The 26,996-nt window shown below is 40.9% G+C and overlaps 1 protein-coding gene across 5 annotated transcripts in view; it reads right to left on the bottom strand.

Moving 5' to 3' along the window:
- The window catches only part of abcc4 (ATP-binding cassette, sub-family C (CFTR/MRP), member 4), a 268,298-nt gene that overhangs the window by 169,531 nt on the left and 71,771 nt on the right, over positions 1-26,996 (bottom strand). For all 5 annotated transcript variants that reach the window (XM_059970351.1, XM_059970353.1, XM_059970354.1 and 2 more), the window contains 4 exons: positions 26,480-26,605; positions 19,324-19,573; positions 16,934-17,038; positions 243-332 (listed from right to left, as the gene is read on the bottom strand). In XM_059970351.1, coding sequence (XP_059826334.1) covers positions 243-332; positions 16,934-17,038; positions 19,324-19,573; positions 26,480-26,605 — 571 coding nt within the window. The remainder of the gene's footprint in view (positions 1-242; positions 333-16,933; positions 17,039-19,323; positions 19,574-26,479; positions 26,606-26,996) is intronic.

Here is a 26,996-nt window from a genome sequence, read left to right as displayed (position 1 = left end):
CAAAAAAGAGAGTGGGAAAGCAGGCTATAATAATAAAAACTTACTTTTAAAAAATTATTTCACAGTCATAAAATCATACTACTTTATAAATAAGACCAAACTTGAAAAGGGACAGAAAAGCACCCAGAAAAACATATTTCCAAAATTACACAGATGATATAAAACATTACTGATTCAAATAGACTACACATTTATAACTTAAATAGAGTTAAACAGTTAACAACTCCATGATTAAAACTCACTTTACCAGCACCTACAGGTCCAATCACAGCCAGAAGTTCCCCTGGTTTGAGAGAAAAGCTAATATTTTGCAGCGATGGAGCTTCCATTGTCTAACACAAAAATAGGAAATAATAAATAATCAGAAGGTACACATAATATGCATGAAACAAATTTCATGCAGTATTTGTTGGGGTTGATAACAGACAAATTTGGGAGAATCACATATCAAAACTGACAGAGGATTCCATCAGACTTTATAACATTATTGAAGCTTCTGTACTTCCACTTTCTAGTATTCATCCAGAAGTTCATTCTATCTTTACAGTGTAACATAGTGGAGTATGCACTTCTAACAACTCGAAATAGTGAAAGATGGTATGCAAATTCTGCTCAAAACAAAGTACATTTTTAACTCACAAATGAGAAATTGCATTGGTGATGGTATTTAAATATAAAGGGATAGAAATTGATGATAAACATTGTGACGCATTAATGGACATTACTTAATAAAAAGCAGTATTTTGCACAAGGATCACAATGAATTACATGATTCTCCACAAAACTGTTGCTTTGTATTCATATAAATGCAAGTTTTCACTTACATTTAAGAAAATTCCAGGGAAAACAACAAGCTATTAATTTGACATAAAAGATTTCAAAATAAAATATAAAAGTGCATGGAATCTAAGAAGTGACAAATTGGATCTATAACTGGCTCAGTAACGGAAGCAGAAGGTAATGGTAATGAGAACAAAGCCATTAGTCTAGAGCTGTTTGCAATACAACTCTAACCATAATTTAGCATTACATACAATTCTAGTCACCAGATTTTAGAAAGTATGATGACTAGAAATGTGACTGCAGAGAGATTCACAAGAGTGGTGCAATGGCACAGTTAGCAGTTCAAGGATCCAGCAACTTGGTTCAATTATGGACTGTACACCTTCTCGCTGCAACCACATGGAATTTCTGTGGGTGTTCTATGTTCTTCTTAACTCAAAGGTGTTTAGTTAGTAGACGAACAGGTCCGCATAAATTTTGTTTTGTGTGAATGCAAGTGGTGAAATTTAGATGGGGAGGGGTTGGGATGGGAGAATACAGGGAGAAGCAAATGGAATTAATATGGGACTGGTTATTAAATGCGTCCTGGATAAGCTGGTGCAGAGTACAAGGATGGTTTCCATCCTGTATAACTCTTTATCAGACTGGAAAGTTGTAACAATGACGAAACGAGAAACAAGAACTGTTTTCCTTGGAATGCAGTAACCAATAAGATTATTTGAGATGTATAAAATTTTGAGTCACTTTTCCCTTAGGCTCATCTCAGCTAAGAAAAACAAGCTACAATTTCCAGAGAAATATTTGACTTGGACATTGGACAAAAATGTTCTTTTAATTTTGAACATCCCTTTGAATGATAACACTTACACAATTTTCTCTTACTCATGAGCACTTTCGGAAAATATTATTCATTCTCAGAAGAATTTCTCCATCAAATCAAATATGCAATGAGAGACCATAAGACTTTGAAGCAAAATTAGGCCATCACGTATGCTTTGCCATTTCATCTTGGCTGATCAATTTCCCTCTCAAGCATATTCTCCTGCCTACCCCCGTAACCTTTTTTGACCTATCAAAAAATCTCTCAACCTCCACTTTAAGTACGCTTAATGACCTGGCCTCCACAGCCACATGCAGCAACAAATTCCGCAGATTCACCACCCGCTAGCTAAAGAAGTTCCTCCACATTTGGACGTCCCTCTATGCTAACATTGTGCCCTCTGGTCCTGGATTCCCCCCCCCCCCCACTATAGAAAACGTCCTCTCGGTTTTCAAGGTGGCAACCGTCATTCCAGTGCCAAAGGTGGTGTCAGTAATCGGGCTAAATGACTATAGTCTGGTGGCATTAGCATCAACCAGCAAGAAATGTTATGAGCACATTAAAGCCTTACTCCTGGCTACATTGAATCCTCTCCAGTTTGCTTATCACTCGAATCAATCCACTGATGATACAATAGCCTCTGCCCTCCACTCTAGTTTTGTTCCATCTAGAAAATTGTGTCTCACATGCCAGGCTGCTGTGTATAGACTTCACTTTGTCATTTAACACCATCACACCCAAGAAACCGGTGGGGAACTTGTCCTCACTGAGTCTCAACACCTCTCTCTCTAACTGGATACTAGATTTCTTAACAGAAAGGCCACAGTCAGTCCATGTGGGCAGCAACATCGCCAGTTCCATTACTCTGAGCACTAGCTCTCCCCTGGGCTGTGTGCTCAGCCCACTGCTGATGCATGACTGTGTTGCAGGAGCCAACTTAAATAATTTTGTCAAATTTACAGATTACTCAACAGTGGTTAGCCTTACTAAGAACAATGACGAGATGGCATATAGAGAAGAAGTGAAGCAGCTGGTGGACTGGTGTGAGAAGAACAACCCTGATGTGGAGAAATCCAAGGAAATCATTGTGGACTTCAGGAATGTGCAGATGAACCATCCTTCTCTGTGAATACATGGCTCCTTCGTAGAGAGAATTAAGTGCACCAAGTTGCTGGGATTTCTTATCACAAATGACTTTACCTGGTCCCTTAACAACATCTCCCTGAACAAGGCGGCACAGCAACTCCTCCACTTCCTAAGGAGATTGAAGTAAGCAATTCTCCCCTCCTAACCCCACCATCTTAACTGCACTTTACAGGAGCACCACTGAGAGCACCCTGGCAAGCTGCATCTCCATCTGGTACAGCAGCAGCCGAGCTTCGGACCAGAAGTCCCTACAATGGGTTGTGAGAACTGCTGAGAGGATCATTGGAGCCTTCCTGCCATCCATCGGGGACATTTATCAGGAACATTGCATACGCAGGGCCTTTGGTATTATTAAGGATCCCATCCATCAATCCAGCATCCTCTTTGACTTTCTATCATCAGGCAGGAGACTACGATACATAAAAACAAGAACAGTCAGGAAGCAAACAGCTTCTTCCCCCAGGTCATTAGGCTTCTAAACTCCCTGCCACATCACCTTCGAAGTGTCACTGGTTAATCTGTTCCATGCCTTACAATATTTAACTTAGGCATTTTAATTTGTTATTTATGTGTGATTCTCTATAGATTTTATTCTTACCTTCGTAAGTTATTGTGTGGCATGTGTGTTATATATACCACTGTGCTTTACACCCTGGTTCAGAGAAACATTGTCTTCTTTCTATATACATTATATGGTTATATACATTGCATACATATCATCAGTAGGTCGCATCTGGAATTTCCTAGTTGGCTGACGATTTCCCTCCACGCCACTCTGACATATTGGGAAATCAGTGCTTTGCCATTGCCTTCTGCTGGGTGAGTTTTTTTAAAAAAGAGATCACCAGCTCTTAACCCAGCATAGATGGAGAGCGTGCAAAGGAGCCAGCTGGATTCGAACTCAGGACCTCTCACCCCAAAGTCCAGCACTGATGCCACCATGCCACCAGCCAGCATGTACATAGTTAAATTACAATAAACTTGACACGGCACTTGAGATTTTTGAATTTTCTCCTGTCCTGATTAGAAAATAGTCTAACTCTTCTTCCTTCTGCTAAAGTACATGACCATACACTTTCTGACACTGTATTCCAACTGCCACTTCTTTTCCCATTCTCTTAATCTATCCAAGTCCTTCTGTAGCCTCTCTACTTCTTCAGCCTTCTTGCCCCTCCACTTATCTTCGGATGATCCACAAGCTGGGACACAAAGCCCAGCTTTGTGTCATCCAAAACCATTGACATACAACGTACAAAGAAGAGGTAACAATAGACAATTGACAGTAGGTGCAGGAGTAGGCCATTTGGCCCTTCTAGCCAGCACCGCCATTCACTGTGATCATGGCTGATCATACACAATCAGTACCCCGTTCCTGCCCTCTCCCCATATCCCTTGACCCCGCTATCTATAAGAACTCTATCTAACTCTCTCTTGAATGCATCCAGAGACTTGGCCTCCACTGCCTTCTGGGGCAGAGCATTCCACATATCCACCACTCTCTGGGTAAAAAAAGTTTTTCCGCATCTCTGTTCTAAATGACCTACCCCTTATTCTTAAACTATGGCCTCTAGTTCTGGATTCACCCATCAGCGGGAACATGCTTCCTGCCTCCAGCGTGTCCAATCCCTTAATAATCTTATATGTTTCAATCAAATCCCCTCTCATCCTTCTAAATTCCACTGTATACAAGCCCAGTCGCTCCAATCTTTCAACATATGACAGTCCCACCATTCCGGGAATTAACCTTATGAACCTACACTGCACTCCCTCAATAGCAAGAATGTCCTTCCTCAAATTTGGGAACCAAAACTGCACACAGTACTCCAGGTGGGGTCTCACCAGGGTCCTGTACAGCTGCAGGACCTCTTTACTCCTATACTCAATTCCTCTTGTTATAAAGGCCAGCATGCCATTAGCTTTCTTCACTGCCTGCTGTACCTGCATGCTTGCTTTCATTGACTGATGTACAAGAACACCTAGATCTCGTTGTACTTCCCCTTTTCCTAACTTGACTCCATTTAGATAGTAATCTGCCTTCCTGTTCTTGCTACCAAAGTGGATAACCTCACATTTATCCACAGTAAACTGCATCTGCCATACATTTGCCCACTCACCCAACCTGTCCAAGTCACCCTGCATTCTCATAACATCCTCCTGACATTTCACAGTGCCACCCAGCTTTGTGTCATCAGCAAATTTGCTAATGTTACTTTTAATCCCTTCATCTAAATCATTAATGTATATTGTAAACTGCTGCTGTCCCAGCACCGAACCTTGCGGTACCCCACTGGTCATTCCAATAGGGACCCGTTAATCGCTACTCTGTTTCCTGTCAGCCAGCCAATTTTCAATCCATGTCAGTACTCTGCCCCCAATACCATGTGCCCTAATTTTGCCCACTAATCTCCTATGTGGGACTTTATCAAAAGCTTTCTGGAAGTCCAGGTACATTACATCCACTGGCTCTCCCTTGTCCATTTTCATAGTTACATCCTCAAAAAACTCCAGAAGAAATACAGACCCCTGTGGAACACCACTAGTCACCAGCAGCCAATCTGAAAAGGCTCCCTTTATTCCCACTCTTTGCTTCCAGCCAGTCAGCCATTGCTTTATCCATACTAGTAATACCATGGTTTAAGATCATGCTTTATTGCATTACATTTCTGCACTTTCTCAAAATGTAATGTGTTCCTTGAATCACATTATACAATCGGGTATTTCTTTTTTTCCTGCTTAAAATAACAATTCAGTTAAGTTATGCTTTCTGTAATAGCCAATAGGAGTTGTCTTTTTAACATTTTATTCACTTTATTAAGATGCCCCGGAACATTGTAGAGAGATCGGGGGAAGCCATTTCCTGGAGAGTGCAGGAGTTTTGGGGGAAGAAGGAGAAAGGAGGAAAATGGAAATGGACAACAAACATAGCAGAAGAATATTTGGAAGGACAGATACCACTGTCAGAAAATCCTCATGCAGACAATGATCTCACAGAGAAGGTATAGATACTTTTAAATTAGTTAGTTATCACACAACTTTGGAGACTGTCCGATGCCCTGTCCTTGAACATTGTGTGGATATTTATTTATGCTTCACTCGGACTGAGATTCAGGCAGGATTTTTCAGTATCGTCAGTAAACTAAGCGAAGCAAACCGGATTGATTATGCAACAGTGAATTCCAATGATATGTGCACACTATAGGATTAATATACATGTAATGGGCCATTTTTCTTTTATTTTGTTTGTTATAATTTAAAATGTTTTGTCAATACAATTTTAATCTAGGTTTATACTGGTGTGAGCTAAATTATTGCTTCCTGGTGAACGGTAAATTTGCATGGGTATGTCAGTGTTCACACAAGTGATAGCCTCATTTTCCCTTAAAAGGACATTCAAACTGTTATATTCGTGTTTACCCTAGACGTGAGTATTTATTGGAAATGGCCTTTTCATCGTTATTCTCCGTGCATTATAAAGGTATGTTACTGTTAGTTTGTATTCACGGTACTATCTAACACATTACGAGCCTGCGGTGAGAGGGTTACATTAGCATCTTTCGTGTAAGCAGCCTCATGTGTAGAACCTTGTCAAAGACCTTTTGAAAATCCAAGTAGAAAACATCCACCAATTCTGCTTTGTCTGTTCTATTTATCATTTCTTCAAAGAATTCCAAAAGATTCGTCGTGCAAGAATTTTCCTAAAGGAAATCTTGCTGACTTTGACCCATTTTATCATGTGACTCCAAGTACCCTGAAATCTCAACCTTAACAATCGACTTCAACATCTTCCCAATCACTGAAGTCAGGCTAACTGGCTTATGATTTCCTTTCTTCTGCCTCCTTCTCTTCTTAAACAGTGAAGTGACAATTGCAATTTTCCAGTCCTCTGGAACCATGCCAGAATCTGGATAATTCTTCACAGATCATTACTAATGCCTCCACAATCTCTTCAACTACTGCCTTCAGAATCTCAGGTGTACAACATCCGGTCTAGGTCTACCTTAAGACCTTTCACCTTCTCCCTAATAATAGCACCTGCATTTACTTCTGCCCCATGGCACTCCAAAACATCTGGCATACTGCAGGTGTCTTCCACAGTGAAGACAGATGCAAAATACTTATACAGTTCATCCAAAATTTCACTTGTCCCATTACTACCTCTCCAGCATCATTTTCCAGGGATCTAATATCTACTCCCATCTCTTTTGCTCTTTCTATATCTGAAAACAAAACTTCTGGTATCTTCTTTGATTTTATTGGTGAGCTTACATTTATATTTCATCTTTTACACCTTATTTTTTTTAAGTTATCTTCTATTTATTATTAAAAGTTTCCCAATTCTCCACCTTCCCACTAATTTTTGCTCTGTTATATTCCTTCTCTTTTGTTTTTACATTGAACAAATACTTCAGTTCAGATACAGGTCCAGACTCCCACAATGGAAAAGTTCAGATTCAAGTTTAAACAGAAAAATGTTTCCAATCAAGTTTAATAAATAAGATTTAAAAGCAGATTAAGAAATTTCAGAGAATCAACGAATTTCATGACACAGGAAGCCAGCCAAAGTGGATTTTCATTAATCCCTTTTCTCAGTTCTTGAGAAAAGTTCTTCCATTGTTCACCCAGGAACAATACTGTACAAAGAGCTTCAGAACCTATGACTTGTTGAGAGAGAATATTTTTACACCATATTCCTTTAAAACATTACTAACTTATATCTTTGTAGAACGTCTCAAGCAGTAAGGGCAAGCAGAGAAAAGCTACAATAATCCACTCTTTGACAAGGTTGAGTGAAGGGAGAAAGAATCTAAGAGCGGTGCCAAGTGTGACCAAGGGAAGATGTATTCAATGAGTTATAACCTACGTCTACATTAACCAACCACTCATGTCTAAATAAGGATCCAAGGGCAAGATCCCAGGCCAAATCAATTCTATCTTGCTTTCTACTTTCTCAATGGCAAGATTAATTGAAGAGAATATCTAAAATAATAAGTGCTTCTGCACTTCCTACCCCTAAGATCAATTATAAAAGCAAAGAGCACATAGCTGAATTTAGCAAATTAGCTAACACTTATCATGAGATGGCATTGCCCAGAAAGTTAGTCCCATCTACTTGTGTGTAGCCAATAGCCCTTGAAACTTCTCCTCTCATGTACTTATCTAGGTGGCTTTTAAATGCTGCTAACGCACTTGTTTCAGACACTATTTCCAGCAGTTCATTCCAAATATGCACCACCCACTGCATGAAGAAGCTGCTCCCAGCTCTCATTTTAAATCATTCACCTCTGACCCTAAATCAACTTCCTTTTTTAAAAAAAAAATACGACCCCTCCTTGGGAAAAACATTATGTCTATGCCCCTTGCGATCTAATATCTCTCTATCAGGACACCCCTCAACCTCTGACAACCCAGGAAATGAAGTCCTAGTCTATGCAACTTTGCCTTGCATCTCAGCCTTCCCACCTTTCCCCCCACAACCCCAAGTCCAGTCAACATCCTGCAAAATCCTTTCTGATCATTTCTGCATTCCAGTTTAAAAACATCTTTCCTATACAGGGCAACCAAAACCACACACTGTGCTCCAAGTGCAGCCTCACTAACATTGTATCTGCAACATAGCTTCCCAATTCCCATACTCAATGCCCTGATTGGTAAAAGCCAGCATACTAAATGCCTTTTACATTATCCTAGTAACACCACCCTCACTTACATTTTACCTACTGGAACATAAAACCTCAGCCTTGTCCAGATTAAATTCCATCCAGCATTTCTCAGCCCACTGTGCTATATCCCACTGAATCCTTTGACAATCTTCTTCATGATGCATAGCACTCTGATCAGTCGCCTATATTTATATAAATCACAAACAACAGGTCCCAACTCCAACCCTTCTGAAATACCACCGATCACAGATGCCCAGTCAGAATAACATCCCCCCACCGCTACTCTCTGTCTTCAATGACCAAGCCAATTTGGAATCCAATCTACAAATGTCCATGGATCTCATGCAACTTCATCTACTGGATCAGCCTATCATGAAAAGCCTCATTGAAAGCTTTAGTAAAGTCCATGTATATAAACACCTACTGGCCCTAACCTCAATCTTCTCCTTCAGCTCCTAAAAAAACTCACTCAGCTTTGTCAGATATAACATCCCCTGCATAAAAAGCATGCCTAGTACTCCTGACAAGTCTTTGCTTTTCTAGGGGTAGATTTTATTCTTAAAAATCTTCTCCAACAACTTCTCCATCAGTGATGTAGGGCTCACTGTTCTATAATTTCCAGTTTGTTTCCACAGCTACCTTTTTGTTTCCACAGCCTCTGTTTGTTAAACAGAGGAACAACATTGACTATTCTCCAGTCCCCTGGGACATTGTTGTGCCTTTACAAAGAACTTTGTATCCTTTGTATTAAGCGATCTTCTGCAACAAATTGCAGGAGGAACTCATCCTCCACAAATGCTGGATGACCCACCAAGTCCTCCACCATATTATTGTTCCAAATTCCAGAATTTGCACTCTCTTATGTCAGCAGCAATCTCCTCTCATGCCTCCCTCAATAACCTGACATAGATCCCATAAGGCCTTGGGGACTTATCTACCTTAATGTTCTTCAAGACTTACGATGTTCTTCCTCTTTGATATCAACACGTCCTGGGGTATCATCATACCACTCCCTCACCCAATTTCCTCTGGACTCTTCTTTGTCCTCATCCCACCCTCTTGTTTTTAACGATTTGTGTAAAATGCCTTGGGATTCTCTTTTATCCTACTAGTTAAGTACATTTAACATACCCTTTTAGCAATCCCTGCTTTAAGTTCTGTCCTCCTTCCTTTAAATTCCTCAAAGAGTCCTGTATGATTTCAGGTTCCTAAATCTTACGTGTGTTTCCTTTTCTGACAAAAGCCTTCACATCAGTGAACAGCAAGGAGTCATCCGACTCATCTCCTGTGATATGAGACAAAGGCTGTCCTATTGAACTCAAAGGGTACCCAATATGATATATTTATAGAATCCTTTGGGATTTTTCTTAATTTCGAGTGCTGAACCCATACCCTCTCTTTGTCCTCCTGATTTCCCTCTTAAGTATATTCTTAATCATTTTATTGTCATCTGTCCCCAGCCTCCTACAACTACCTCCATTATCTTGAACAGAATTTCAATATTTGTCATTATTCAGGGTTCCCAAAATTTGCCAGTTTACCCTTCTCTGTAACAAGAACATGCAACCCCTAGGCTCACTTGTAATCTCACTATAACTTGCCATGACTTCCTTTCTCTTCAATCAGAATCATCCAACTGACCTCTGCTGGATCCTGCCTAATTTCCAAATTAGCCTTGCTCCTGTTTAGAACTCTAACCTATGGACCTATTTTATCTTTTTCCATCACTACCTTAAAACTAATAGAATATGGTCACTGTAGCTACAGAACTCCCTGACTGCCATTTACTTTCCCTTCCCTAAGAGAAGATCTACTATTGCACTCTCCAGATTAGGGCCTTCTATATATTGACTCGGGAAATTTTCTTGGACACACCTCACAAATTCCACCCCTTTCAGAGCCTAACACTGGCTAACCGAGTCAATACCGGGGTAATTTAAATCTCTCACTAACACAACCCTGTTATTGCGGTATTGCTAACTAAGATAGAGTCATAGAATCATGGAGCACTACAGCACAGAAACAGGGCCTCTGGCCCACCCAGTCCAGGCTGAACTGTTATTCTGCTAACGACCCACCCCTGGACCATAGCTTTCCCATCAATGTAGAGTATTATGCAAAAGTCTTAGGCACCCTAGATTTTCCTTATATGGTTTCAGATGCTATGACCTCAAGGCCTTGATCTCAACATCATTGAGGCTGTCTGGGATTACCTGGAGAGACAGAAGTAAGCAAAATTGCCAAAGTCTGTAGAACTGTGGCAAGTTCTTCAGAATGCTTGAAACAACCTTTCAGCCAATTTTCTTATAAAACTGCTCAACTGTGTACCTCAGTGTTGATATAGCTTTAAAGGCGAAGGGTGGTAACACCAAATATCAATTTGATATGGTTTGTTGTTGTTTTTTTTTTGGTTTTTTTTTTACAGCTTATTGCCCTTTATAGTATCTTTTTGGTATTTAGAAACTTTTCATCTCATTATTTTTGGAAGTATCTTTAATTTACTGAATTTTTACATGTGCCTAAGATTCTTGTGCAATGTTGTACTTAAATTTCACTTGAATGTTGAAATCAAACCTCCATCCACCACTTCCTCTGACAGCTTGTTCCACACTCACCACTCTCTGAGTGAATAAGTTCCCACTAAACATTTCACCTTTCACCCTTAGTCCATGGCCTCTAGTTTCAGTCTCACCCAACCTCAGCGGAAAAAGCCTGCTTGCATTAACCTTATCTACACCCTTCATGATTTTGTATACCTCTATCAAATCTCCTCTCTTTCTTCCACACTCCAGCAAATACAATCCTAACTTAATCAAACTTTTCCTAAAATCCAGGTCTTCAAATCCAGGCAATATCCATTGTAAAAGTTGTAGAATTAGTCAGCTCCATCTTCTCTGTACTTTGTCAATCTTATTGATATCTTTTCTGCAGGTAGGTAATTGAAACTGCACACAGTACTCCAAATTTGCTCCCGCCAATATCTTATACAACTTCAACACAACAGCCTATTCAGGAGAAAACTCTATAAGATGAGTTAGACATGACCTACCATGCACAAAGCCATGGTGACTATCCCTACTCAGGTCCTGTCTATCCAAATATTTAGAGTATGTTTCAATAATTTACCCACTACTGATGTCAGACTCACCAGTCTTAATTTCTTGGCTCACTCTTAGAGCCTCTCTTGGACAACGGAATAACATTATCTATCCTCTGGTCCTCCTGCATCTCAACAGTGGCTAAGGATGTTTTAAATATTTGTCAGGAACCCTGCAATGTCTGAACTAGCCTCGCACACAGTCCAAGGGGACATCTTGTCAGATCCTGGGGACTTATCCATCTTAACTTGCCTCAGGACAGCAGGCACCTCCTCTTCTATAATTCGTATGTGGTCCATGACTTCAATGTTGTTTAGACACAGTTCTATAGATTCTGTATCCATCAGCCAAGTAAATCATAATTCTAAATCATAAAATGAAACCATCATTTCAATTGTGTTCTCAATTAAAAGCAGAAAATCTAGATAAATAAATGGGTTTTCCAACTGAGTGTATTTCATGAACAGAGATTTAGAGAAGTGTAATTAAGAACAGCCAAAATGAAAAAATATTGTGAATATTTTCAGAGAACCGTCTTTGATAATCTGTCAGTGGTCTGAGATCTGGAGAGACAAGCACAGATCACCAATTTTGCTTAGGGTATCCTGAAAGCTAAAGTATAGTTTGCAATTGGTCAGTTACAGGCATAGAATCATACAGCACAAAAGAGACCCTTTGGCTCAACTCATTCATGTTAACCAAGATGCCCACTTAGCCTTACATCATTTGCCCATCCCTCCAAACCCTTCCGATCCAAGTACTTGCCCAAGTGTATTTTAAATATTGTTAAAAATAACACAGTAAATACTAGCAGCTCTGATCGCTATCCCTGCTGCTGTGTTATGGTCCTGATACAGGTTTTCCACTTGTAAAGTCAATAATTCCATATTCCCCTTCAGATGCTTCTTGACCCAGTGAGGGCTTCCAGCTGTTTGCTTGTTGCTCAAGATTCCAAAAGCTGCAGTCTCTGGCATCTCCCTCTGCTCTTTTATAGTGCTCCCTACAGTACTGACTCATGATTTTCTTTCTAAATCAAGCAGAATATTAAGCTGGCAAGGGAAAAAGTCACTTGGCACTACACTGGTCTTAGAATCATGATGTTGCGCAGCAGGAAATAGTCTCTCAGCTTCGATGCTGCCCATCAAGCTCATCTATAGTAATCTCATGTGTCAGCATTGTCTCTGAAATGTTATTACTGCTCCTGCCTCCACAACCCCCTCTGGCAGGTCACCCTAGATATCAGCAACTCTTTGTGTGAAAAATTTATTACCTAGATCCTCTTTAAACCGCCTTCCTCTCACTTCACACTTGTCCGAGTTTAGTTCCATCTCTCATTCCTTCGCTCATCTTCAGAATTGATCAATATCCATTTGTACCTTCAGACAACCTTCATCACTGTCCACTATCCCAACATCTTTGGTGTCATCCACAAATTTAGAAATTATGCCACCTGCAGACTCTATAATGATTTTGATAAATGGAGGACCCATCTCTGATTCCTGTGGCATACTACTGGTCAGGGACCTCCAAACTGAAAAAACAATACTTGGTATCACAAGGTTTTTCATGTATAAAGCCCTTTACGACTATTACAAATACGTCTTTACTTATTCAAAGGCAAATGAATCTCTTCTAATAATCTTTCCACCCTTGATGTTAGGCTCACCAGCCTATAGTTCCCTGCTGCATTTCTTAAAGGCATATTTACATTCCTCCTGTGCAGAATCAGGTTACAAAAATCTCTGCCAAGTCCCAGCAATCTCTTCCCTTGTTTCCCATTAATAACCTGGGACAGGTCTGATCAGGCCCCAGGGATTTATTCACCATTATGAATTTCAGAAACTTCAGTACTTATTCCTTTCTAATGATAAAGTGCACCAAACCATCACTGTTCCCTCTCCTGAACTCACAAACTTCTAATGACCTCCTTCGCAGTACATACAGATGATCAGAATATTTTTGACCTCGCCAATTTCTCCTGTTTACTACATCAATCTCTAAGGGATCTTACTCGCTCCCTAGCTCCCTTTTCGTTCTTAGTGTACTTAAGTATTCTTTTAGGATTCTCCTTCATCTTATCTGCCAGGCATATCTAATACATGAGAAAATTTGCAGATGCTAGAAACACAAAGCAACACACACAAAATGCTGGAGGAGCTCAGCAGGTCAGGCAGCATCTATAGGAAAGAGAAAACAGTTGACATTTCAGGCCAACCGTTCTTCAGGATATCTAACGTCCACCTTTGGCTAAGTTCAGGTTTAATTGTCATTCAACCATACATGAATACAGCCAAACAAAACAGTGTTACTCCAGGACCAAGGAGCAAAACACACCACCAACAGTCAGACATTGTACAAGGCAAATACAGCATGTATATATATCAAGCACAGATTAGATATCAGTAAAAACAGTCCCACAAAAGACAAATATAGCCCAAGACCCTGAGTCCATGAATGTATTAGCAGTCAATAACTAAACAGTTTGACTTCTGCCAAGCTAACACTCATGGGCAGCAATGATTTTAGCTTGGATACCACACCACACCACCCTACCTCCGGTGGAGTGCACCAACTCAGACACCTCCCTCCTGGGCAGCTGCGTAAAAGCCACACCACGGCTTGAGACCTGGTCCTTTCTACAACCGAGGCCGTGCAGCTAACCTCACTGTCGTCACCGTTGCTCGCCAATATTAACAGTGTCCAACAGGGCGTTGCAATCACAAGAATAGCGACTAGGACGATCATCCGCTGTTAATTTTCTCCTTACGTGTATTCCTACATCCTTTATGCTCCTCAGGGAAATGACTGGCCTCATCTTTCTATAGCTGACTATTGCCTCAAATAGTACAGCACAGGAGCAAAGCTCTTCAGCCCGTGATGCAGAACTAACTAAATTAGTTATCAAGAGCCCAATTAGTCTCTTCTGCCATCACAGTGTCCATATCTTTTCACTTCCTGCAAACTCATGTACCTATCTATGAGCCTTAGATCAAATTTGCCTCCGTCAACATCTCTGACGGCGCATTCCAAGCGTTATGAAACATGTAGCAGGAAACCGGGATGACACAGATGTATGCATATGATTAGTTGTGAGTGAAGCAACACAAATTTATACTGAAGAGCATATCCCAGACATGTAGTTGAGAAACATGAAATGATTAATGTAGTTCAGGTGAAAGAGATAAGTAATTAAATCAAAGCAGTGATGAACCCTGTAGGCACACAGGTTCTGAAACAATTAAGCAAGCAAGCAAATAATTGGAAGTCTGGAATTAATTGTGAGAATGGTAAGATGTCTTCAAGATCAGAAGTTGCAAGAAATAGAATTACCAAGTAAAAATAGGTTGTTGATCAATAAAACTTACAAAGACATTAGAGCTTGTGAAGAGACCAATTCACTTTTACACACTTCTACAGACAGTGGGTTGTGACCTATTTGTGCCCATCAGCTCTCTTGGCATTGCACTGAAAGCAACAATTGGAAATTATTTACAGAGGTTATCAATGAGGTATAAACTTCAGCAAGAAAACAGGTCTTAGTGCAGCAGAGCAGAATTTATAATAGGACTTGGGAAGTGGGTACAATTGCAATATTTAAAAGACATTTGGACAATTTGGACAGGAAAAGCTTAGAGGGAATTCAGCCACACATAAGCAATTGGTACCAGCCCACATAAGCAACTTGATTTGCAGGACAGGTTGGACTGAAGGCCCTTTCCCCACTCTGTATAATTCACTGATTTAATGAATCTACGATTACAAGAGAATCCAAATGAAGGAGGAGGTGAGCCAAGAACCAGCGAATGGAGCAAGTGTGGTGAAATCAGGGCAGGGACCTACACAGTAAATGGCGTGGCCGGGGAGAGAGCTGCAGAACTGAGAGACCTCGGAGTACAAGTACATTGCTCCCTGAAAGTGATGACACCAGTAGACAGCATGGTAGAGACTTTTCATGTATCCCTTCATTGGTCAGGGCATTGATTACAGCAACTGGCACATGCAGTAGAGGTTCACAGGACATTACTGGATTGGAGGGCTTGAGTTACACGGAGAGACTGGTTAGGCTTTGGCTGTTTTTCACAGGAATGTTGGATGCTGAGGAATGGCACAGTACTTTCTCCAATTTTCTCTGATCAGCATCACTTCTACAGAGCCATCTGTCCCCACAGTTCCTCTTTAAAGCTTCCCCCTCTCAACTTAAACTAATGCCTTCTAGTTTTAGACTCCTTGAGTCTGGGGGAAAAAGACTGACAATCAACCTTACCTCTGCCACATATGATTGTGTAAATCTGTCAGCATCCTTTGCTCCAAGGAAAACAATCCCCACCCAATCCGTCTCTCCTTCTAACTCACGCCCTCCAATCCCAGCAGCATCCTTGTGAATCTTTTCTGAATTCTCTCTATCTTAATGTTTCTTTTCTGTAGAATAGTTAGATTAGATTAGACAGTGAAATGCGCCATTTGTGTCAACAACCAACACACTCCGAGGTTAGGCTAGGACTCTCCGCAAATGTTGCCATGCTTCTGGCACCAAAGTAGCATGCTCGCAACTTACTAACCCTTACTGATCCACAAGTCTTTGCAATATGGGAGAAAATCGGAGCAGCCGGAGGAAACCCACGTGATCATGGGGAGGACGTGAAAATCCCTTACAACCAGTGGCAAGAACGCTGGCATTGTAAAGCATTATGCTACCCACTACCCTAGTGACCAGAATCACACATAACACTCCAGGTACAATCTCCCCATTGCTGCAGTATGACATCAAAGCTCTCGCACTCAATGCCCCGTCTAACAAAGGAAAGCACGGCACGTGGCTTCTTCACCACCTTGTCTAGTCCCGTCGCCAGTTTCAGGAAATTATGTACTTGTAACCCTACGTCACTTGCTGAACTACACATTCCTCAGAGCCCTGTGCAGGTCCTGCCAACTTCAGAACAACCCTGAGGAATAAAGCCCTGCAATGTATCACCTTAACAGTAAGCAGCTTCAGAGAAAGGGACAGGAAAAGGAAAAGAAGAAATGAGGAAAAACAGAGCATGTGATTTGGAGGGACAGGGGATTGGAGGAGTTAGGGAGGGTGAGGGAAAAAAAAAGAGGACCTCTTCCTTTTCATTCCCATCACCATACTGAAGGTTCCCACAGATATTCTTGGAGGGTGGGGGTGGGGGGTGGAGTTAGGGCAAGTCAGTAACTATAACTTACTAGTAATCCATCAATGGATACTTTAACAGGTTTCCTGCTAATCCTGCACAGCAACCAGGTTAACATAAAGCCAAATATCCCTCACATACAGGTGAGCCAGTTGTCAACATCATTGAAACAGGGAAGAAAGAATTTGAGAAAAACTTTTAATGAATAAGTAGTTCCAAGGAAAAAGTCAGATTAAATTTCAAAAAAGATTCCATTTTATGTTTTCATTTTACCTTGTCCCAATAGCATGTGAGATCTTGTAAGTGAACTGAATACTCATTTTCACGGTTATTCACGTCTTCATTGGGTTTCTTAATTTCTTCGAGAATCAAAAATTCCTGTTAAATTCACAAAACACAAGCCAATTACCAATAAAAATGTATTTATATTGTCTTGTTTTGTTGTTAACAAAACACTTTTATTAGTAACTACGTCACATAGTAAGTTAAACCAGGTAACTCAAGATTTAATGGTGTTATGCATATATTGGTGTAAAACTAAAATTCCCAAACTTATTTAAGCTCAGGTGGCAAGAGTAACAGTCTTACGATGGTATGTAAGAAAAGTCCAGTTCAGATGCACAGGTTAATTAATGTGAGATGTTTGTAATCCAAAGGCGAATGTTGTGAGAAGGCAATTACGTTGATATTCCACAGATTCCACGACAACAATACAAAATAACAATAGGTTTTATCTCCGAAGTTGTTCCACTCCACACACCAAGTATCACTGACAGTGATCTTCAACAAATATCCTTTCAGCACAAGTGGTACCACACCCGAATTCAGCTGCAGGACATCTCAAAGTGGTGGCCACAGGATACTCAAATAGAATCCACGAATTGATTATCACCAACAGTAGCTTATCACAAAGGGGACTATCTTCAAGGGAACCACCACCCAAGCAAGTGTCGACACACCGGTAGATTCCACAAGGTTACCCCAATCACACACAACATGATAGCCACTTATCCAGTTAAACGACATATGAAATAACTCCAACAGTGATCTGTCACAGGGGTGCCTTTCTTCAGTGAACTACTACACCCAGACAAAGGGTAAACACACACGTGGTATTCACAAAGGTCTCCCCTCACCACTCCTGTGGATTAACTAAGTGACAATCACACTTTCGTAGCCGAATGGAAATAACCTCACCCCCAAGGGCTACTTAGAGAGAGAGTCCAAACAGTGCTCTCTTTGTCATTAGGTTTCTTCTGTTTCAAACCTTCCTCTCCTCTCCTCTCTGCAAACTTCTTCTAGTTGCAGCAAACTTGTGAGAGTCATTTATCAATACTCAGGATCAATCTCAACTCACCCCTTTGCGGCTACTGAAAGTTTAAACCAGCGAGCGACTCACTGGTGTCTTTCATTGACTGAATCCATCTTGACTCTGGGTTGTGTGTCTGTGACTGTCCTTGTAAAAAGTAAACAAGCTGCAGAGAAACCATAACATCCGATTGTCCGCATAGTTTTATTTCTTTATTTATTTAGAGATACAGAGCAGACAGGTCCTTCCGGCACAACAAGTGCCCTATTCAGCAACCCCCTCCCCCCCATTTAATCCTAGCCTAATCATGGGACAATTTACAAAGACCAGTTAACCTGTAGGTCTTTAGAACATAGGAGGAAACCAAAGCACTCGGAGAATGCATGCAGTCACAAAGTGGACGTACAGACAGCGCTGGAATTAAAGTCCAAGGTCCGCCCCAAGCTGCAACAGCATAGCGCTAACTGCTATGCTACCATTGGCACCCACCCTCAGCTCTCCACATAACTAAAATGTTGCTCCATGCCCAATATCTGAATCTTGCATTTTTATCGGTGGGCAACACTGCCTGAACATGTTGTTCTGGATGAGAGAAACAGTCTGTATTTCCCATTTGGCACAGGGAGTACATTCTGGGTGACGAATAAATCTGTCAAGCCTCTAGTTACGAGAAGAATTAATATGCAACTCCTTGCCCAGGTCATCACTTACAAAACGTTTAACTGCTTTCCTGGTTAATTAGGTTATCAGCTACTAATTTGATCTTTTGTCTATAAAAATGAATCTCTCCCTCATCAGCAATTTCCCTGGCACAATAAACTCCTATCTTTACATTCTGTAAAAGCTGCACTCCGTGCTACACACTCTGGTTGAACCATTTAAAAGGATAGACAGTGACATTGTGTGGATATCCTTGTGTTGAAAATCAATGTTGGAGCCACACCAAAGCAACTTCAAGCAGCACTCCTTCAGTCTGCGGAAACCAGAGCATTTCACTTAAAAATGACTAGATTAATTCAAAACTACAAATCTGAGATCAGTAAACTGTTAGATAAAGCTATTTACATCATGGAATCGAAGAAAACCAGAGTTCGGATAAAGGTTAGCCTGCATAAATAGGAGGTCAAACTGCCTATTCCAACTGCAATGCTCTTAGTAGAGTATTTTTATAAATTATGTCTCTAAACTTCTGCTCACAAAATACTCATTATATCTTCACCACCGTAACTTGTGGGGTATTTGTTTTCTGTACAATATCTAATATCTTTTATCGTACCCATGAAAACTCAAAGCAATAAATTTGCATTTGTGGAGAAAAATTACTATGAGCTTTTATTTTCAATACTTGACTTACCTTTATCCTTCTTATGCTGATCATTCCCTCAGAAGCAGTCTGAATAGCTGCTGGGAAGAATAAGGTGACTGTGAGTCTCACAGCGCCGTACAATGACACTGTAACAAACACACGGCTTGCTGTGATAGTGTTGCCAAGTAGCACGTACACCAGGAAGGTGAAAAATACTATTATCTTGCTTGCTACAAAGAATGAGGCCATGTTCAAGCCACGCAGGTAAGAGCTTTGTAGGACCTTGGCAATCTCCTTCCTGAAATATAGAAAACATAACTGTTTGTTTCCCACAAAATTACTTAAGTATGTTACTATTAAAAGGTTTATTTAAGATCTAACACTCAGCAGAGGAACTCTACTGTTAACAAAACTAAATTTTTTTCAGAAATCCATATGTATTTCAGCAATGCTTTATCTGCTTTAAGTACATACTTGGGTTTTATTAATGAGAGTGCAAGTATTTCATACTTTATGAGCACAACCATATGGAACACCATCCATAAGGGCACAAAATACGAACTTATTTACATACATCATGTTGCCGACTCCCCATGCTAAAACCAATCCCATAAATAATCCAAGAACACTTTCTACAAAACTACAAATACCTGTACAAGCTGTAGGCAAAGTGGTGACACAAGTGGAGTTGCTGTCTTAGAGACCAGGTCCAACCACGAACTCAGCGCGCGTCTAAGCGGAGTTCGTACATTCTCCCTGGGACTATCTGGGTTTCCTCCAGGTTCTTCAGTTTGCTCCCATCCCAAAATTGTGTAGGTTGGCTGGTTAACTGGCCACTCTAATTTGCCCCACGTGCGTGGGCAAATATTAGAAACTGGAGGGCGTTGGTGAGAATGTGGGTGGTATAAAGTAAAGCAGGGTTAACATTCAATAAAGAATATCAGCAGGTCAGGCAGCATCTATTGGGAGAAGCATTGTCGACATTTCCGGCTGAGTCCCTTCGTCAGGACCATCAAAACCATCAGTGGTTGATGGTTGGTGCTGACTCAGTGAGATGAAAGGCCTGTTGCCATGCTGTCTCTCTGAAAAATTACTTTCTTTCTTGTTGTCTTCATTCAATGTCCTTCCTTAACCCTCTCCCTCAGAAGCAGATCTATTTATGATCACACCGCTGAGCCTGATTAGTGTCCTTCCTCATCACTCATCATGGAATTAAGATCAAACAGGCTTCTGATTTTTTTTAATCCAAGGATCAGAAAAATGCCAATTTAGTAAATCTTTCCAGTCTGTTACATATCCAGTTTCTACCCATACTGGCTTCCTGGTTCTCCCTCCAGCATCAGCTGACTGGCCGCTGTAAAGTCCCCCAGTGTTGATCAGAGGTAGACACTGAAAAGGGCTGATGAGAATGAAATGGGATTATAGTAGAATTAATGCAAGTGGTGTTCAAATGTTGGTGTGAACTTGGCGGATCAAAAGCACGCATTCCCACGTTGTTTGACTAAAATGCATGTCAATGAATAGCTTCTGTGCAAGCAAGTGATTCATTTAAGGCAGCGTCTGTGTATTCACAGCGGGAGGATTCCAGACAGCTTTCTGCAGGAACTGAGCACAGAAACTTCAGTTCTGTGAACCTGGATTCACAGATTTTCCTGGTTGATAAGAGACTTGGGACTGAGATCAGAACACAGAGTATGAATTTTTTTAAAAAAAACAAACAATGCGGGGGATATTCAGTGGTCAACATATGAGATTAGTTCAGTCATATGGGTAGAAGCTCCTGGAACACTAAGTACCAAGACAGAGTACAGAAAGTGGTTTCATGGCCCAGAAATACTGGAGTATGGCATGCCATGCCATCTCCACTCCCAGTGTCGGCCCACATATACCTCCCAGAAGGAGCTTCCACAAATCATTGAGTAAAGCTCTGCAGAATGCCAGGGCCTTGCATGAGGGGCTTCTTTCATATGAGTGAGCAGAACAAGCCTTGTCTACGATATAAGAAAGCCACAGATAAGCAACAAAGCTGTTTCCGAACTTTGCTGACACTATCAATGGTTTTGTTAAAGCTACTGATCTCTCACATTACTTTCCAAATTCCTGGTTTTGGATTTTCTAATGTGACCTTAATCAAAGAACACTGCTGGTAACGGCAGCCAAATGCCATGGCATTCAGGCTTAAATGCTTGCTACTGAAATCCATCGCAATGTTCCACAGCTGTCTCCACTTCATCACATGGCTGTGAATTCAAGAGCCAGCCCTCAAAGGGCACGTGGCTAAAGCAAGCACGACTGTGGCAAACACCAGGGCAGCTCCAACAGTGATGGCGATGGACAGCATAGTGGTTGGTGAGTCCGAAGCCAGTTTAACTGGCAGCATTTTGTCCGAGGGGTCAAGGGTCCTATATGGCCAAGACCGTGGAGGCTCCCCAAGACAACAGAGTTGCTTGGTAAGTTTCTGCCAGGAGTAGATTTTTGACATCTGGATAGTCCATTAATATTTTGGGGGACACTGCAATGCTAAAAAATATCCCTGTGCCCGTTTATCCTCATTCTCAAGATGAAGGAAGTATAGGTGTCTTTGTTTCTTTTGCATTAAGGTCTTGCTTTGTCATGATTGGTATAATTTATACTCTGTGTTGTTATCTGTACCTACATACCTTGCAGCGGTGCTGCAAGCTTTCCATTACACTGAAAAACTCAGACCTTGCGGGAGGAAGTGCAGAAATTGCTGGGGCTCGAGCAGAGGTATGTAAATCATCTTTAGCATCAGGTGAGGTACCAGAGGATTACAGGATAGCCAATGTTGTTCTGCTGTGGGCAGAACTGAAGTGGCAATGCGGTGGAGCTATGATGGCTCTAGTCAGCGATTTCTCCAAGCTCATCTGCAGAAACAGCTTACTTCTACCTTTAATGTTTCCCTCTTCTCTTTTTAAAGTTCTATCAAAGACCCTCACTGAGAGCCACTCTCGAACTTCCATTCTTTGCAGTGATGAAACCCACTCCCAGGGGTCACCAACCAGCCATATTTCAATATCCCAAGGACGCAAGGTCCCACATGAGAGGTTGGTCAAGAAGGTACCATCACCCTGCATTCAGGATCAAGTAGTACACTGGACTGGACGTTGGCTTTGTGGGAAAAGCCTGAAAGTGCTAGTAACTGGTGGTTGCCTCTTTGACGGGAAGCCTGGGACTAGTGGTGTGCTGCAGGGATTGGTGCTGGGTCCATTGTTGTTTTTCATCTATATCAATAATCTGAATGATAATGTGGTGAACTGGATCAGCAAATTTGTGGATGACACCAAGATTGGGGGTGTATTGGACAGTGAGGAAGGCTGTCATGGCTTGCAGTGGGATCTGGACCAGATGAAAATATGTACTGAAAAATGGCAGATGGAATTTAATGCAGACAAGCATGAGATTTTGCACTTTGGTAGGACCAACCTGGGTAGGTCTTACACAGTGAACAGTAGGGCACTGAGGTGTGGAGTAGAACAAAGGAATACATCCATAAAGTGGTGCACAGGTAGATAGGGTCGTAAAGAAAGCTCTGGGCCCTTTGGCCTTCATAAATCTAATTAGGAGATAGGATGTTATGTTGAAGTTGTTTAAGACATTGGTAAGGCCCAATTTGGAGTATCCTGTGCAGTTTTGGTCACCTTCCTACAGGAAAGATATCAATAAGGTTGAAAGAGTAGAGAAAAAATTTATAAGTATGTTGTCAGGACCGGAGGTTCCAAGTCATAAGGAAAGATTGAATAGGTTAAAACTTAATTCCTTAGAATGTAGAAGATTGAGAGGAGATTTGATAGAGGGATATAAAATTAAGAGAGGTAAATGCAAGCAGGCTTTTTCCACTGAGCTTGGGTGGGACCACAACCAGAGATCATAGGTTAAGGGTGAAAGGTGAGAAGTTTAAGGGGAACATGAAGGGAAACGCCTTCACTCAGAGGGTCATGAGAGTGTGGAATGACCTGCCAGCACAAGTAGTACATGCAAGATCAATTTCAACATTTAAGAGAAGTTTGGATAACTACTTGGATGGGAGAGGTATGGAGGGCTATGGTCTTGGTGCAGGTTGTTGGGAGTCAGCAGTTTAAATGGCTTGGCATGAGTTAGATGGCCAAAGGGCCTATTTCTGTGCTGTACCTTTCCATGACTCCATGAATCTCACCATTCTTGTGCACATGACAATAATCTCAAATTGACAAGTGGATGAAGGTTTTATTTTTTAAGATTTAAAATGCAGTATTTAAGACTGTTTAATGCAATTTCCAGTACAAAAATGGGCAACAAAATAATTGTTACTTGGGATCCGTGCAGCACAGCAAAAAAAGACACACATCATAGACAAAAAAAAGGTAAATACAAACACATAAAATAGCATATATGCATAGATTGATTGTATGTCATAAAAGCAATGTTAAACACAGTAGTGTCTGTACATCAGGTGACTCTAACAGGAACAGATAAAGTAGTGGTGATGGGGGGACACCTGGCTACAGCTCAGCATTTAACAAAATCACTCCTATAGTTCTGATCATAAAGCTCCAGAACCTGGGCCTCAGAAACTCCCTCCGCACTGAACCCTCGACTTCCTAAGCAGAGGGCACTGCGCAGATTGGAAATAACATCTCCATCCTCCTGACAATCCACACCGGCACACCTGAGGAATGTGTGTTTAATTGACTGCTCTAGGTGTGGCTAGGTGCAGCTCACATACCATCTATAAATTTGCTAATGATGCAACCATTGTTGGCAGAATCTCAGATGGAAATGAGAGGATGTATAGGATGATATGTATCAGCTTGTTGAGTGGTGTCACAGCAACAACCTTGCACTCAACGTCAGTAAGACCAAAGAGCTGATTGAGGACTTCATAAAGGGTAAGAAGAGGGAACACACATCAGTCCTCACTGAGAGATCAGAAGTGGAGAGAGTGAGCAATTTCAAATTATTGGATCTCTGAGGACCTGACCTGGACCCCACTTAATGATGCAGCTACAAAGAAGGCACAACAGTCGCTGTATTTAATTTGGAATTTGAGATATGGTATGTCTCCAAAATAAAAAAAAGCAGCAAAACTTCCTACTCATGTATCATGGAGACTATTCTAACTGTCTGGTGTGGGGAGGCACTGCAAAGGATCAAAGTAAGCTGCAGACAGTTGTAAACTTAGTCAGCTCCATCATGAGCAGAAGCCTCCGTAGCACCCAGGACATCTTTAAGGAGTGATGCCTCAAAAAGGCGGCGTCCAACATTATGACCCCCATCACCCAGGTAAAGCCTTGTTCTCATTGCTACCATCAGGAAGGAGATATAGAACCCTGAAGGTACACACTCAATGAGTCAGGAATAGCTTCTTCCTCTCTTACATAAAAAAGAATCCAAATTACAAAGGAATCATACTCCGTATGAGAGGATACATAGCTCAGAGAGAAGCCACTTTGTCATTTGTTCTCCGCAAACCTCATCCTACCCTTCCTCATCTAAAATACTCTATTCCCCTTTCCTTCAAATGCTTGCCCAATCTCCTCTTCCAAGCAGGTCCTGCCAGGTTCAGACTGATTCAACATGCAGCAGGGGTAGGGGTTTGCTCTTCGGCTCAGAGACCTCTCTGGCTATCAGTGCCAGTTAGTTTGAGAACCAATCTGATCAGATCTTTGAAGCGGTGTACATTCTATTCAGGTTCATGCCAAACAGGCTCCAGACAAACTGAGCAACATAATCAACAGCCATGAACTTCTCTATCGTTTTATCACCAGCATTGTTTCCCTGGCTACTTTCTGCTTTCTGATGCACTTCATATATATTAGAAGGGCGAAAAGCAGTCCTTAGCATGTAAGGTTAAGGAGAATCCCAAAATATTCTCTAAGTTCTCTTCAACACTATATTCTTCAAGACTCTCTCTTGGTCCTAGCTGCCTATACCTGTCATGTTTCTTGTTTCTTCTTTCTCTCTTGATCAAACATTCAACATCTCTTTTCATCCAAGGTTTCTGAATCATGCCATTGTTACCCTTCACCCTTACCATCACCTCTCAAAATATTCACACTTTTCAGCTATTATTTTAACCGCAAGCAACTGCTCCCAATCTGTTTTCCCCAAGGTCCTGTCTACCATCTTCTGAAGGGCTACTATGCTATGATTATCTGTTGATACTTATTACTAAATGGCTGAATAAGCGAGGGGTTAGTAAACTTGGCAGCCATTATTCTCAATGGGGGGGGGGATAATTTACAGAAAAGCTAATGGGTGTATCTGAGACATAAACCCATCATTTAAGGACAACAAAATCTAATACATGCCATGGTTGTTATACACTGAGATTTATTTATTAAAATATTTGAAAGGGGATCAGTATCAGATTTATTGTCACCTGTAAATTTCACAACATACATCAGTGATAATAAACCTTATTCTGATTCTGAATACAGAAGAATGACTAATGTTGTACCGTTATTTAAGAAGGGCAGCAAAAACCAAGCCATGAAGTACATGCCACTGCGTCTCCCATTAGCGATGGTAAATTACTGGAGAGGATTCTGGGAAACAGGATCAATCAACATTTGGATAGGCAAGGTCTAATTAAGGGTAATCAGCACACTTTTGTGCATGGGAAATCATATCTGACAAATCTCTAAAGAGCGTTTCAAAGAGATAACCAAGATGGTAGAAGAAGGTAGGGCAATGTACATTGGCTAAAAGGACTTTAGCAAAGTCCCGCATGGTTGACTAATCCAGAAGATTTGATCACACGACTTAGGGAGAGCTAGCTAAGTAGATACATAATTTGCTTGATGGTAGAGAGTGATGGTAGAAGGTTGTATGAGGAGATCAGAATGGTTGATTGATCCTCTCAATTAGAAAATGATTGAGGCAGGTATAGCAACAGCATTTCAATGACTATACACATCCATGGATAGGCAAGGTCCAGAGATCTAGCAAAACACAGGCAAGCGTGACCAACCTGGGTGGGCACCTTGGTTGGCATGGATGAGTTCTGCCAACATTCTGTTTCCAAGCTGTATCATTCAATTGGCTTATTATTAACATTCTTTTAAAATGTTAAACATTTCTTAAAATGAAGTTTCAAATCCATAATACTTTATAAATAAATGATGTAAAACTGTCAGACAAATAATCAATATTTACTGGATGAGCATTGATGTTTTCAAATGTCAATACATTGTTCAAAACTTACTTTCTAATTTGGGTAATCAAAGTTGTAAAGGATTTCTCCCATGCATACATCTTGATGATTCGCATTCCTGAGATTACCTCATTCATTGTTCGAATTCTGTCATCTGTCAACACCGCAGTTTTGCTTCTATGAATAAGTTTGTGAAACGAAACGTTATTGTATGTGTTATCATGTTAACTAGCACAATTTAATGACAATACATAATCAGATGATCTACAGAGAAAATTAATCTTCTACAGATTAATCTTAAACATTGAAATTCAGCTACTGTGCACCACTTGTGCTGACAGCTCATTCTACACTCTGACCCTCTGAGTGAAGAAGTTTCCCCTTAAACTTCTCACCTTTCACCCTTAACCCATGACCTCTGGCTCGCCACCTCGGTGGAAAAAGCCTGCTTGCATTTACTCTATTAATACCCCTCATAATTTTGCATACCTCTATCAAATCTCCTCTCAATCATCTATGTTCTAAAGGATATAGTCCTAATCTATTCAATCTTTCCTTAAAATTCAGG

This window comes from Hypanus sabinus, chromosome 5 (assembly GCF_030144855.1).
Source record: "Hypanus sabinus isolate sHypSab1 chromosome 5, sHypSab1.hap1, whole genome shotgun sequence".
NCBI lineage: Eukaryota > Metazoa > Chordata > Chondrichthyes > Myliobatiformes > Dasyatidae > Hypanus > Hypanus sabinus.
Note: the sequence above shows the minus strand (reverse complement) of the source record. Positions and strands in the feature narration are given on the sequence as shown.